Here is a 13,936-nt window from a genome sequence, read left to right as displayed (position 1 = left end):
TATAGTGCAGCAAAAAATGCGAGTGTACATGAAAAAGTGAAACAATAAAAATAGCATTATTTCAAAAGCAGTATAATTGAATATGTATCCTTTAGATACCCCTAATTTATGTCTGTGTACCACTAATATACTTGAATCTGCAAAAGCCAACCATAAAAGAGCTTGTAAGCAGCCAACTTGGCTAAATTTATCTACAATGCAGTGTCTCAGTTTTGTGTGAATGTGCGGCAGTCAATGCTAAATAATAGCTGCATAAAGCCTGTTTTTTTCATTTTGATTTGCGTTTTTGTTTCCTGGTTATCACTCATATTTTATAAGTGTACAAAGTTCTCCTGAAATAAGCGTACATAGTAATATTTTACATCAAGGAAAAAATCAAACTTGAAGTATGAAATTTAATGAATTACATAACATTTTTGCATTCTATCATAAATCTGCATTGCACTGAAAAGCTCAAACATACACCTTAACAATTTTTTAAATTAACAAGGAAAGAAACGAAGTGAGATGCATAAAAATGCAAGAGGAAACCATTAAGTTCCAGATTTTAGCCAGAATAAAGTATTCTTCATTTTGAAAATTACATATAACTTCTTTACAACAAATAAACATTTTTTTCACAGGATAGGCAACTTTACAAGCAGTGCGTGGAAAAAATAATAATAAAAAGTAAAAGTCGAAGAAAAAAAACCCAGTACTATAAAACAGTGCAAACTATTTTAATTGGATGATTAACATAAGTTGTGATAGATTTTACTCAACGGATTTAAAAAACTATTACTATCATACACAAATCTTTAATTTTCGAACTTCACACAGAAAAGATAAATATTGATGAAGAGATTAAATTAATCAATAAATCAATACTTAAAAAAATTTAACTTATTCTAGAAGAGTGTTAGCAATAGAAATGTTTAAAAAAAGTTGCAAATGAGACACAAAGGAAATAGACAATGAAAAAGTATGTTTCTTTCTTTTAGCCATTGTTCTGGGAATTTTTTTTTACCTAGACACAATCCCAAAGCATGTTATTTTGTAATTATAAGAGTACCATGAAAACCATTTGAATGCAACAAGATAAATTATTCAACACCATTTTCAAGAATGATTGCATTCATAAGAATAAACAAATAATAATAGAGCAAGAAAAACTGCAAAATTTACATGCTGTGATTATTTGATTGAGGTACAGTAGAACTCCAATTACAGGGGTAGTTGTGATCAGAGTTCAAAAATCCTGATAATTGCCAAAGAAAAATAACATTACATGGATTACTCCTCCCCTTTTCTTACTTATAAAACAAAAAAGAACGTGCATTTTAACCTTTGACCATTCACTGGAAACTATAGATAAAACAAGAGAAGCTGCAAAACTTATCCAATCACTGTATAAGTATCAAATAAATTCAGTGAAGTTAGACCTACAAATGGTTGAACATCCTGAAACTTTTGGTTGCAGGCTGCAAAGAATCAGGAAATCCAGATTTTCTCTGTAGCACAATTACCCTTGCAATTATTAAAATGAGGAACCTGCATGCATTTTTAAAATTTTTTAAAATGAAAATTTAGGCCATTTTATAACGATAGACACCAATTTCAGTTCATTCGAGCAGCTAGTTATTTTTAAATTAATTCTTAAAGTCTCCTGATTAGCCTCGCCCCCTTAGTTTCCCCATTTCCGCTGATGACGTCAAGATTCATTCTCGCTCCCCGCTCCTGATGGCACTGGACGCACATGCGTGTATAGAACATTGCTCTCATTCTCAAGGTGGCTACACGCACAAACTGCCGAACTGCAAGTACTATATTGTACCTCATTAAAATATTCAGCATTGTATACAACAACTTAAATATTTTTAGTGTACCAAGAGGAGAAGATAAAAAAAAAAAAATAGTGCAATGACATCAGCACTATTTAAAAGAGAGAGAGAGAAAACTAAACTGTATTTTTCACTCTTCTGTTGCAAAAATTATTTTACAGAATCTAACATAATTGTATATTAGTTATATAAAATTGCTTTGCTTTTTATAAAAGCTATCCCTGATCTCACTACACTTTTTTCTTTTTTATTCTTTGAATTGAAGCAAGTTTATTTTATTTGAGGTCAGAATGTTATTTTTCATGTATTGAGAGATTTATTTCATTTTGCTCTGCTTCAACTATTGCATTCAAAACAGTTATTGAAATCAAAAGTCTCGATTTGAATTTTGAGTAATCTTTTAAGATTAAAAAAAAAAATGAAGGGTTTTTTGAATGATTTGCATCTCTAGTCTGTAAAATTCATGAATAAATATAATAATAAATGGGTAAAATACTTTAGGAGGGAACAATAAAATTGAGGAAGAAAGGTATTGAAGAAATAATAAATTCTCAAAAATTTTTAATTTAAAATCACATTTCCTTTTTACTTCAAATATATTGAAAAAAGTACAAAATTCAAAAGAAGTTACAATAAAGATTAATATAGTTTTCATTTATTAATTTGTATCACTTTACTCTGCTCTAACTTCTGCGTTCAAAACCCGGGCCGTATGAAGATGGGGCGGTTAACCTCCCCGCCCCCATACTAACAGAGAAATCAAGCTGGTTCATTGCAACTTCAACGCACAATAGACGAACGTCTTTGTAATTTAATTAATAATGAATAAAACAATTTGAATTATATTGGTAGTAAATATTAAAAAACTAGTAAAACTTTTATTTATATTTATGAAGTGTTAGCTTTTCAAAAACAATTTTCAAAAAAAGGAATACTGTTAAAAAACTAAATTATATTTATCTGTAAAATGTCAATGTACAAGATAAAAAACAAGCAATCAAAAATTAATTCAGTATGCATTGAAATCAATCTGAAAACATGTATAAGCATTTAAAAGCACAAAAATGATGAATATTGATTAACCTAACACATTACGTGTTGTTTTTCAGATCAATAATATCAATTTGAACTGGCCAAAAGAAAACAAAAAGACATAAAAAGAATGGGGTTGTGTGTTTTCGAAATTTAGAAATATTTTTTCCTGAAAGAGCATGTTCAAAAACATAGGATTTAACCATTTTTCAAATAGTTTGATAGAGTTTAATACAGTCAACCCTCGTTTATCGCGGTAAATTTGTTCCAGACTTGACCGCGATATCTGAATTTCCGCGAAGTAGGATTCTGTATACATTTTTCTAATTAAAGCGCATAAAACTTACGGAGATTTAAATAGATTTTTATCATAGTTAGAGACCCCTAGACATGAAACAGCACCCTTAGCCACCATTACATTTCTATCACTTAATATATTGCACAAAATATGAGAAAATTAATGTTAGAAATAATAGATTGTTAATTATGGGGAAATAAACTACACACAGACGCAGTTCTTATACACTACTACTAATCTATGAAAAAACCTCAACTTGTTCGATGAAGAATCAAATGCCCGTTAGTGACCGTAGGTGCCCCTGTCTTCCTCTACATTTACGTGTACAACTTAAAAAGCTAGTACATTGTTGAACACCATTTACAGATGTATTTATCCCCTAGTAATAATACAGTGATTTATACTTTCCAGTTAGTGCTTAACGGTTAAAATGGGATTCCCTCCACTCCCTCAACTAGTATAACTAGCCCCTCAGACCTTACTTAAAAGACATATACTTTGTTATTCTTTTGCAGAAAAAAGTTTACACGAGTGCATAAAAAAAAAAACTAGAAAAAACCGCAATGTAGTGAAGCTGTGAAAGTTGAAGCGCAAAGTAGCGAGGGACGACTGTATTCTTTAAATTATTTTAAATCGTGCACAGATTCAATTTCCTTTTTTATGCTTCTGCACATGACATTAGGAGTGATGAAATGCCATTCACTGATGCCATTAGCGCAGAGCGCAATATTTAATTTGCTTCTGAATTCTCATAACATAAGTATGAAATTAAGAAGGTTTATTCCCCCATATTCCATGCGGGCAGAGGTATCTTCCTAGCTTTGGCACTAGCAATTTCTTTGATAGCTTCTTAATTTATTTTTTTAGCGTCATTAATTTTCATTGCTAAAATGGCAAACATTATTTTGCGTTGACTTAAAGTGATAGAATGGGGGGGGAGGAGGCGAGGGGCTTTCAAAGCATTGCAGGCCTTGGGCCTCACTTTTAGTTAGTCGGGCTTTGAAGTCACTGGCACAGGTCGTTTGTAAAATTCTGAGTGGTATCTATAAATAGACATAAATCTTTCATTTTTGTTTTCTTTATTAATTTAAAAATTTTACTTTAAAGTGATTTTATTTTGAATTAGTTAATGATGTACAGCTCAAAATGAATTTTTCTTGTGTTGGATTTCTCAGAGGGCGGGGGGAGGTTGTGTCTCAATAAACCCTCTACGCCCATGACACATAGAAGTGTCAATAAATGCTCTGTATTCATTTTATTGTGTAAACAATTGTACTTTGAAGTAATTTACTTGTGAATAAAATATTGATGTCCAATTCAAAGTCAATTTTCTTCTCGGAATTTCGGGGGTTGAGGGTGGGTGATTCAGTGAGGATATACACCTCTTCCTCTTCTGAAGATTAAAATAAGTCACTTTTGTTTTCAATAAACAACGGCAAACCATGCTGCACTCCTATCCCCTTCGTTTCGACTCCTTCGGAGCCAGTTCTATTGTAACCCAGGGACTGAGTTTTGACGTGGTGTATGCTCCTCTTCTTTTTGTGTCACGTAAGCTTTGTTCCATTTTAAGCTAATTTTAAGTTGTAGTTTTGAAGAATTCAGGTGAAATTTTTGAAGACTGAGTTGATTTTTGAGAGTTTTAAGTAGACAACTATTAAAATCAATCAAAGTTCCGAGATTACTCGACCCATGCAGGCTCCTCATTGAGTTCAAACAAGTACACAATTCAGATGGCTGGATCTAGCCATAGAGCCAGAGGTGAAAATAAATGCATATGAAATGACAGTAAACAAATGGTGTCATGGAAAAGTGATGGCAACAGATTGAGATGAAACCAACAGTTTCATCTCAATTTTTTCATGGTGTTCAAAGGTTGTTCAAAGGTTTCATGGCAACAGATGGAAACTTTTACATCTTCCCAGCAGCCCTTTTTTTTAAAAAAAATCCTCAATCTAGTCTTTTTGGTACTGGCTCAACAGTTTGGGTATTTGGATTTCTAACATATATTGCAAGATGTTTCCTGGAAGAAAAATTTTCCATCAAAAACCTAAGCTAGTCACTCAACAATTGTTAGTATATGATGAAAATTCAAATGCATAAGGTAAAATTTTCATTAATATTTTAAGAAATTTCGATGGCAGACTTCAGAAGACTTTATAACACAATGGAAGAAAAACTAAATGCAAAATTTACATACTGAGGAGTCACTTTATTGTGGTTATTTAATGATATAACAGAACTCATGATTTTACGATTATTTAGAGGGGGAGGGGGAACTCCCTCCCTTCTTTCTAAATTTTTTATTTTAGCCTAATAACCCGATTTAGACTAGTCAACCCGTGTGGAACTCAGTACTGTGCTTCGAATCGTTTCATAAGGCTTCTCGCTCTTTGAAAAATTCAAAGGAAGAACATTATGAAGAAGAACCGAAAAAAGTAAGCACACAAGAGAAGGCATGTAATTTGAAGACGTCAGAAACAAAACTTCGTTAAATGCAACGTTGTGATAATTTGATCATCGCTCACCTTTTGGTTGTACATATTTTCAATGCAAACATAAATATCATTAAAAGTGTGGCTGAGTGACTCCTGAAAAAGCAGTAATTGTGCAAGAAAAAAAATGGGATGTTGCAAATACAGTCCTTCCCATGTGAGCATCTGACGGAAAAAGAAACATTAGAGATATTTATTGGCACAGATTCGAACAGGCGCCATGCTGATTAACAGCACGACACTCCAACAAACCTAGCAATTGTGCCTTCCTTTTTAAATGCTTATTCATTGAAGGAATGTGTAATTAAAAACAGTAAAAAAGCTTTTTGCCGAAAAAAAAAAAGATCATACATCTATGTTTTGTCATTAGCCAGCATGATACGGTTTAAAATTATTCTTAAAACATGGAATTTGATTAAAGAATGAGGAAGATCTCACATAGCGATTGAAACAAACATTCTAGAGAAATACTAAATTCGATTGAAAATAAGTGTTTTTATTTCTGAATATTGAACAATTTCCCATAGCAGGCTGCTTTAACCGTTACGGCTTAAATGCCTGCACGTTTTTCTTGTAATCGAACACTTAAAATTCAAAACCAAAACCAGTTGAACTGAGTCTGTTTTTTAAGTGTAATTTTTCAAACGTAGACAAAATGTATTTTTTTTACAGTCGAAAGCAAAGTAGAAAATGATTACTAACTAATGAAGTTGATAATAATTTTAATGTTTTATATTGTATTCGAATAAATAATTAAAGGTTTACTGGGTGAAACTCCTAGTTTCAATTTGATGTAGTATATTTTCATTTGTACAAAAGTCAAACACTGCTATTAGAAAAATCTACATTTCAGCATACAATGAAAATGTTTTTCTGCACAAAAAGGATTCCCTTGAGGTATATCTAATACTTTATTTATGCTTACATTATGCTTAGTGGTCCAGACGTAGTCAAAGCTTTAAAAAAAGGAAGAACGCCCTTCAATTAACAGTCAACTTATCTGCATGATAACTGTAGCCTGCATAAAGGAGTCAAAACACCAAGTAGCATTCCTACTGCATGTATTTTATTACGTGTGTTATCTGTTATACGTTATGAGTACAAGTAATGCGCAATATTAATGTAAATTTGCTATTATGTCGGACAGCCCGAGTTTGCCTGAAGTTCAGATAATTTATAGCCGAATGCTCTATCGAAAAACTTATCAATTTAACCGAACAACCAAGTCCAGTGCTTTTAAGCTTTATTAAAAAAAAAAAAAAAAAAAAAACAGGGCGGCGACAAAAAAAGTTCCCTGATTTCCCTGATTAGGTTTACCAAATTTCCCTGGTTTACGTTACCAATGATAATGGTTTTCTTTCTTTGCTCTATTTGAAATCCATTGTATGTTTGTGTAAAATGAAGTATTTTAAACATTTAAAGTTGTTTAACTAAAGATATATTTTAAAAAGATGCTAATTTTTTAATAAAATAGTTTAAAAAAAACATATCAAGTCAATCTTTTTGGGAAAAACCCCCTATAAAACAGTGTATTAAATTTTTCTACATAAAAAGATTATAGAAAATTAAAAAAAAAAAAAACTTTACTTCGAGAAACCACTTAGCATAAGAATTTTAAGAAACTATTAAAATTACTCTTAAAAACATATGTGTATTTATGATAGAATTAAAAAGTAATTGAAATAATTTTTAACTAAGTTTCCAAACAGTATTATAATTGTTGCAAGAATAATAAGTAATAGTGGAAGAACAGAAGTAATGTAGTTATTCTTATATAACTAATAGACATATTTATGCAAAACAGATGAAACTATTTGACATCCATTCATAGGGAGCTTTTCTCTAATCAAGAACATAGGTTTTAATGGATGAATACAGCATTTTAACAATAAAAAAAATAAAGATATTTACTTAAGTACACAAGTTAACTCTATTTCAAATGATTTCAGTATGCAACGAAAAAAAATCTGAAGATTGCTTTTGTAACAAACAACTTTGAAATGCAAGGGAGAAAAAAAAAGAAAAAAAAAATTAGTTACTTTCAAAATATATAAAAGAAGAATACAACTTCGTTATAAAAATAAAGAATCACTTAAGTCTGAAGAAAAGAAAACCTTTATAATGTGCGGTGACAACAAATAGTATAACGGCAAAAAACAAAGTTTTTTTTAATTGAAAGTTCAATTTTAGCAATTAAATTAAAAACAAGAAGAAGTAATAACTTTAAAGCTTTTATAGTATTAATTCAAAAGCCAAAGATTTCTTATTGAAATCGTGATTACAGTACGCTAATTACTTCGAGACAATGGAATAAAGCAAAAGAGCTAATGCATTAATGAAGGCTTCTTCTTCGCCTGTATGGTTGTTTATTTTACATAGCATTGAAAGCGTAAAAGGAAATTTCAACCAGCTAGGTAAAATAAACAACCTAACATACACAGGAGCAATCTTAGGAAGTTCATCCTGTGGTTAATAAGTAAGATTCAATACTTTGACGTTGAGGAAAAAAGATGCACAAATATGTGGCAGTGTATAATCGCACTTCATTAATTTTACTTTTTTTTTTGAAGAGATAATTGGCGGAAAATGCATAGGGAATTAGAGTACTTAATTTTGCAAAGCAAAAAAAACAAAAAAAAAAATTTCTTCATGAAATCAATTTTTCCTGATTTTTTGTTATTTTTTCACAATTCCCTGATATTTCCCTGATTAATAAAGTTCCCTGACTTTTCCCTGATCTGTCGCCACCCTGAAAAAACACAGGTTAATTTTAATTTTTTTTCTTGCCGAAAGCGATGCAAAAAATTAGAAAATTGTATTAGAGCTTTGCTTTAAAAAAAATTGCATAAGAACTACAGGCTGCATCAAGGTTTTGCAACAGCAAGGGACGTTTTCGAAAACTTGATTTTTAGACCGTAAGTCTATTTTTTGTCATTTGCCAGCCTGATAAGTTTTAAAATGAGGGGGGAAGTTCATCTAGAGATAAGAAAGATCTCGCATACTGACAGAAAAATAATCCAAAGAAATAATATATAAGATATTGAAGAGAAGTGTTTTTATTTTTTAAAATTTTTGACAATTTGTTATCGTACACAGCTTGAACCATTATGGCTTAGATGACAGCACGGTTAAAATAAAAATAATTTGAACTAAGTTCTTTTTTAAGCGTAGCTTTTCGAATGTAGTAAAAATGATAAGCTATTTGTTTTTTGGCAAAAAGAAGAAAAACTATATATTTCACCCTTCAAATTGAGGTAGTAATTGTTTTATTTGTACAAAGAGTCAAAAACTCATTAGAAGAATCTATATTTCAATATATGATTTATTATTATTTTTCTGAACAAAAAACAATTCCATTGTAGTCTGAAATCTTAAACCTAATATTTATATTTTCGCTTACATTATGCTTTAATTTTCTTACTGGATCCAAAACTTAAAAAGACAGCAGGGAACATTTCCATCTCATCTATTCCCTCATATTTGTTAATCATTCATTGATATTAAGTGTTCATGCAATGCGCGATATTTCTCTTGCAGATTGTCCGAACACTTTCTCCTGGTTACCAGTCGAACGTGCTGCCGATCGAGCTATTCAGCTCCATCGGCCACAGTGCAAGTTAAAGTTAAATTTAACCGAAAACCTCATTCTGGTACTTTAAAACCGGTGTTTTTGAAAGAAAAAACAATTTTTAGATCGTGGATCTATTTTTCGTAAGTAGCCTGCACGATAAGCTTTAAAATAAGGTGGAAGTCAAAGAAATCAATCAAGAATTGAGGAAGATCACACGTAGAAACAAAAAACAGGCTACAGAAATAATATAAAAGGATAATTGAAATTCTACAATATAATAACATTGTAATAATTTGATTTAGATAACTGAAATTCTACAATATAATAAAATTATAGAAGTGTTGACAGGTGATCTTAAAGGATTAATAGCTTTAAAGGCAATATGATATGAGTGGCTAAGTGGCCATAGTAAACTGTCTGCTCCATGTATAATTTAATAATGGTAAAACATGTATACACTAAAGAGTAAAAATAAAAAGCAAATAGAACTGAAATGTAAAAAAATTATTTTTTAGCAAGATTTTTTTTATTTCTTACATTTTTAGAAGAAATTTTTGGGGTGACACTCTTTACAGGAGACTCTGCCCGGCGCCTGGCAACTTTAGGTGGAGTATTAGGATTTTCCAATGAATTGGTAGCTCTTTTATTAGTTTTTAAATCCGGCAAATCTTTCTCATTTTCCATATTAACAATGCATGGACGCACTGTTTTGCTGGGAAATTTCTTTGCCACTTTTGGGATTATTTTTTCTCGCTCTTTATCTTTACTTTTGTCAGTAGATTCATCAGCTTCACTGCTTTTTTTTGCAGTTTTTTCAAATACTTGATCCAATTGTCCATCATTTTGCTTCTTGTCAAACTTAGTAGTCGTTTTCTTGGAAATAATCTTAGATTTTCTATCTTGTGGCTTCAATGCTAAAATAATAAAATAAAAAAACATATATATATATAATTATCAAAAAGATATGTTTGGAAAGAAGTGACATATTTAAGGAATCGAAAGATTTCTTGCCAATAAAAGGTCATTTTTGAATATTGAGAGCACTAGTGATGTGCCGGATATCCATATCCGTGGGTATCCGAGGGGAAATAAAGATCTATACACCGTATCAATTACGTTTTCGACGGATCTTTTGCATCCTCAAATTTCAACTAGTGTTCCCGCTAGGCTGTTTTTGAAGGGCTCAGCGCCCTGCCCTTTTCCACATCAGCAGAATGAGCCCTGCCCTTTTTATAGATCGCAAAATACCCCCTGCCCTTTAAGAAAAATGGAAATAGCACCCTGTGTTTTTAAAAAGATGCCTCAAGCATCGTTTGGACTCGGGCGATATCGGGGCAATTTTACCTGTCCAGCGATCGTCCGCAAAAACGCCCATTTCTTATCATTATTCCCAGAATTTCATCCTGCAGGGATGAGAGTGGTCAGAGAACAAAAAGGAGAAAATCCAAAACATTTCGTAAAAGGGATGATACCCAAAAAAATTTCGTGAAAAGGATGATTTCCAAAACCGCATCAAAATAGAACCTGGAAGAAGTGATATTCAAAAATTCAACAAAAAATGACTAATTTACCAGTTTTAAAGATAATACGTATTTAATTAATTTGCTGCATTGTACCATTTCTTGCAAGGGTGTTTGTTTATTCCTAAATAAATCTAAATTTTGAAAAAGAGGCAACAATTTCTAACCCCTGAGTCCTTGAACAAAGGGTTGTCGGAGCCAGAGTTCAATCTTGGCTGCATCACACAATCATATTTTTTAGAGAAAAATACTTTTTTTTTCATTAAAAACATTTTAGTTTATAGTGTTAAACGAGCGAGAACATAAATTTTAAAATTAGATCTGTTTGTAAAGTAAAAATACATATTTTTTCATTAAAAACATTTTAGTTTATAGTGTTAAACGAGTGAGAACATAAATTTTAAAATTAGATCTGTTTGTAAAGTAAAAATTTACAACAGAGAGATAAATCTAAAATTTCTTTTTCATAGTAAGAATTGAAAATAAATATGTATATAAACGATTGGTTATCTTTTTCCTTGCATTGGAATCCAAAATTAATTTTTGAAAGTTTCCTAATACAATTTTGGAATAAAAAAAAACTTGCAGCTGCCTCATTTAGTCATGAAATTTCAAAACTTTTAACAGTTTGTAAAGCCTAAACCATTTGAGATTAACCAGAAATATTTTTTACACTTTCTTAAATACACAAGTAAAGTAACCATGCCGATTTACAAAAAAAATCGAAACTGTGGGTGCTAAGCCACATTTTTTTTATTGCATTTTGCATTTTTTCTAAAATAAATTAAAGAAATAAAAATATTATTGAAATGATGATTAAAATAAGCAGATATAAGGTAGCACATAGTAAAAAAACCACCCAACATTAAAAATAATTGAAATACTTTCAGGATGCAAAAAGATTGAAATCTCAAACGAGGCATGCAACTTTCGGCGCAGCACGTATTTGACGTCGTTGGCATAATTTCAAAGCGTACGTTTTTGGCAGATATCGCGGAGGATGAAGTTTCAAGGGGGAAAAATAGAACAAATAAGAAATCGGGGGCCAAAATTTAAAAAAAAAAAATGTATTTTTTTTCCGATTTTTGAGAAAATTAAGGAGTAAAGAGGCAAAAAAAGAAGGAAAGGTTTTAAAAGTCAACAGAAAAAGCCGGAATTTCAGCAAAAGCCGGAAAAATCTCATCTCTGATCCTGAAAACAAATCCCTGCTAAAAACGGCCCCATAAATAAAAGGGGAAGCAAACACCAAGGCAAAGAGGGAAAGGGGATGAGATTCTAGGAATTCTAACAGGCTTATCAGTAGGAAACAAAGGCATGTTCTTCCTTCTATTGAAGGTGGGTTTTTGACAGGGTGTGGGAAGAGGTATGGTTCTCTGAGAAGGAAGAGATCATTGTTTCATTCATCCCCATCCTTGATCTTCTGAGAATCAACAATAAGAGAGGGAAAAGGACATTTTCCTAGCATTTCAGCCCTTCGTGTCCGTTTTTCGTTAGCACGTGGAAATTAGGCTTAGCAATTTTAGCGTATTGCTAGTGATTGTGTAGCAATCTTTTCACATCTGTTTCTGGAAAATTAACTTTCTGATTGTTTCCTAAGCAGTATATAGTACAAAGCTTACAGAGCTAAAATACAAGGATATTTTTTTGACTCTTGGATTTTTAACCCCCTTCCCCATTTCAAAAAAAAAAAAAAAAAAAAGCGATTGAAATGGAAACATATTGCTTTGCCAGGGAAATTTTCTGCTGCATAATAATCTTTTTTTTTTTTTTTTTTTTTGTTCCTTTGCGCTAAGTATTTTTAAAATCTTTGAATATGTGTGTGATTCATGTAACAGATTATTTAAAAAACTTATTGACATAATTTTCACAAAAATTGTCAGAGATAAAAATCTTGGATTGGTCCGAGCTGCTTATTTTTGCTTTGCACCTTGCTACGACTGCTTGTTTGAAGCACTACACCCAGTATTTTAATTATTCTGTTTGAAGTGTAATATATTTAAAAAGGAGGAGTGACATTCATCATGATTTTGATGTCTACTAAAATGGCACAATGCACATTACTAGGCTGTTTTTTTAAATAGGAAGGGGAGATCAGTAATTAAATATTATTCTTAAATTGAAATTCAAAGGGTTTTGAAATGCCTAGAATTTATAGGATAAGTAGTCAAAATTAAGGCTTGAAAAGTGTTGAAAAACACACAAAGCCAAGTTTCAGCATAATCTAAATGTTCCTATGGAGTGTGGAAAACATTTATTTGGGGGGGGGGGGCTATTTCTATTCTAAAGAAAAATACATTTTCTGTATGAAGCAATGATATTTAATATTGAAGTCAGTGGTGGCGGCGATCGGGGGGGGGGGGGGTCATAGTGCAGACTATAGTGTTTGAATTTTTGCAAGATGTTATTTCTCCTCTTTATATTTTTGGAGAAGGGGCGACTCAGTACTTTTTGAGGGGTGCATCATTGGTCTTGTTGGCTGGGGGGACACCGCGCTGAAAAAGTGCCCTTTTTATAACAAATAGTGCCCCTTTCAAAGACTAGCACCCTGCCCTTTTTTTTTCTAGAGTAAACACTATTTCAACACATATTGGAATTCTAAATAGGGGAGAGTGGTAATGAATGGGTCATGGCGATGAATGGATCAGTAACAAAATATGGAAAAGTATTTGCATAAAATTATTTTTGATGCCATTAATAGATGGAGCTATTTGTTTTACTAAACTCATCCAACTTAAGTGTTTGAGAGAAGCCATTTTTCGACTAGAGTAAGATGATCAAAAATCTGATTAAAAAGTAATTTTTTCCCTTTTCAGTAAAATAAATACTAGTAAAAAGGATCTATCATTTCACTGCATATATGTGTATTAGCAAGTCTTTCCACAACAGTAAACTAATTTTACAATGTATTTTGATGTTATTTGAATTTCATGAATAAAAAAAAAACACTGAATATATTAAAGAAGTATTGGTGGGGCTGAATGGACCACTATATCTTGGTTATGGATGGGCCACCAAAATATGGTTTTACTTCCTTTTTTTCTGATTTTCTTTTTAATACTAAAGAGAACTGGCTGTTATAGATTTGGATTACTGTCTTGTTAGAATGTGGTTATTGTAATTCCAAAAAGTTAAACATTTTAACTCTATGAAATATTGGCTATTTGTTAGAAATACAAGTGAAATTCTATGAAGATGAACTTTCC

The 13,936-nt window shown here is 31.5% G+C and overlaps 1 protein-coding gene across 1 annotated transcript in view; it reads right to left on the bottom strand.

Annotated features, from left to right (window-relative positions):
• The window catches only part of LOC129218228 (methyl-CpG-binding domain protein 2-like), a 59,114-nt gene that overhangs the window by 514 nt on the left and 44,664 nt on the right, over nucleotides 1-13,936 (bottom strand). The window contains exon 4 of the mRNA XM_054852451.1: nucleotides 9,751-10,127. Coding sequence (XP_054708426.1) covers nucleotides 9,751-10,127 — 377 coding nt within the window. The remainder of the gene's footprint in view (nucleotides 1-9,750; nucleotides 10,128-13,936) is intronic.

The sequence above is a fragment of the Uloborus diversus genome, chromosome 3, assembly GCF_026930045.1.
Source record: "Uloborus diversus isolate 005 chromosome 3, Udiv.v.3.1, whole genome shotgun sequence".
Classification (NCBI taxonomy): domain Eukaryota; kingdom Metazoa; phylum Arthropoda; class Arachnida; order Araneae; family Uloboridae; genus Uloborus; species Uloborus diversus.
The sequence above is the reverse complement of the archived record's forward strand: the minus strand, read 5'-3'. Positions and strand labels throughout refer to the sequence as shown.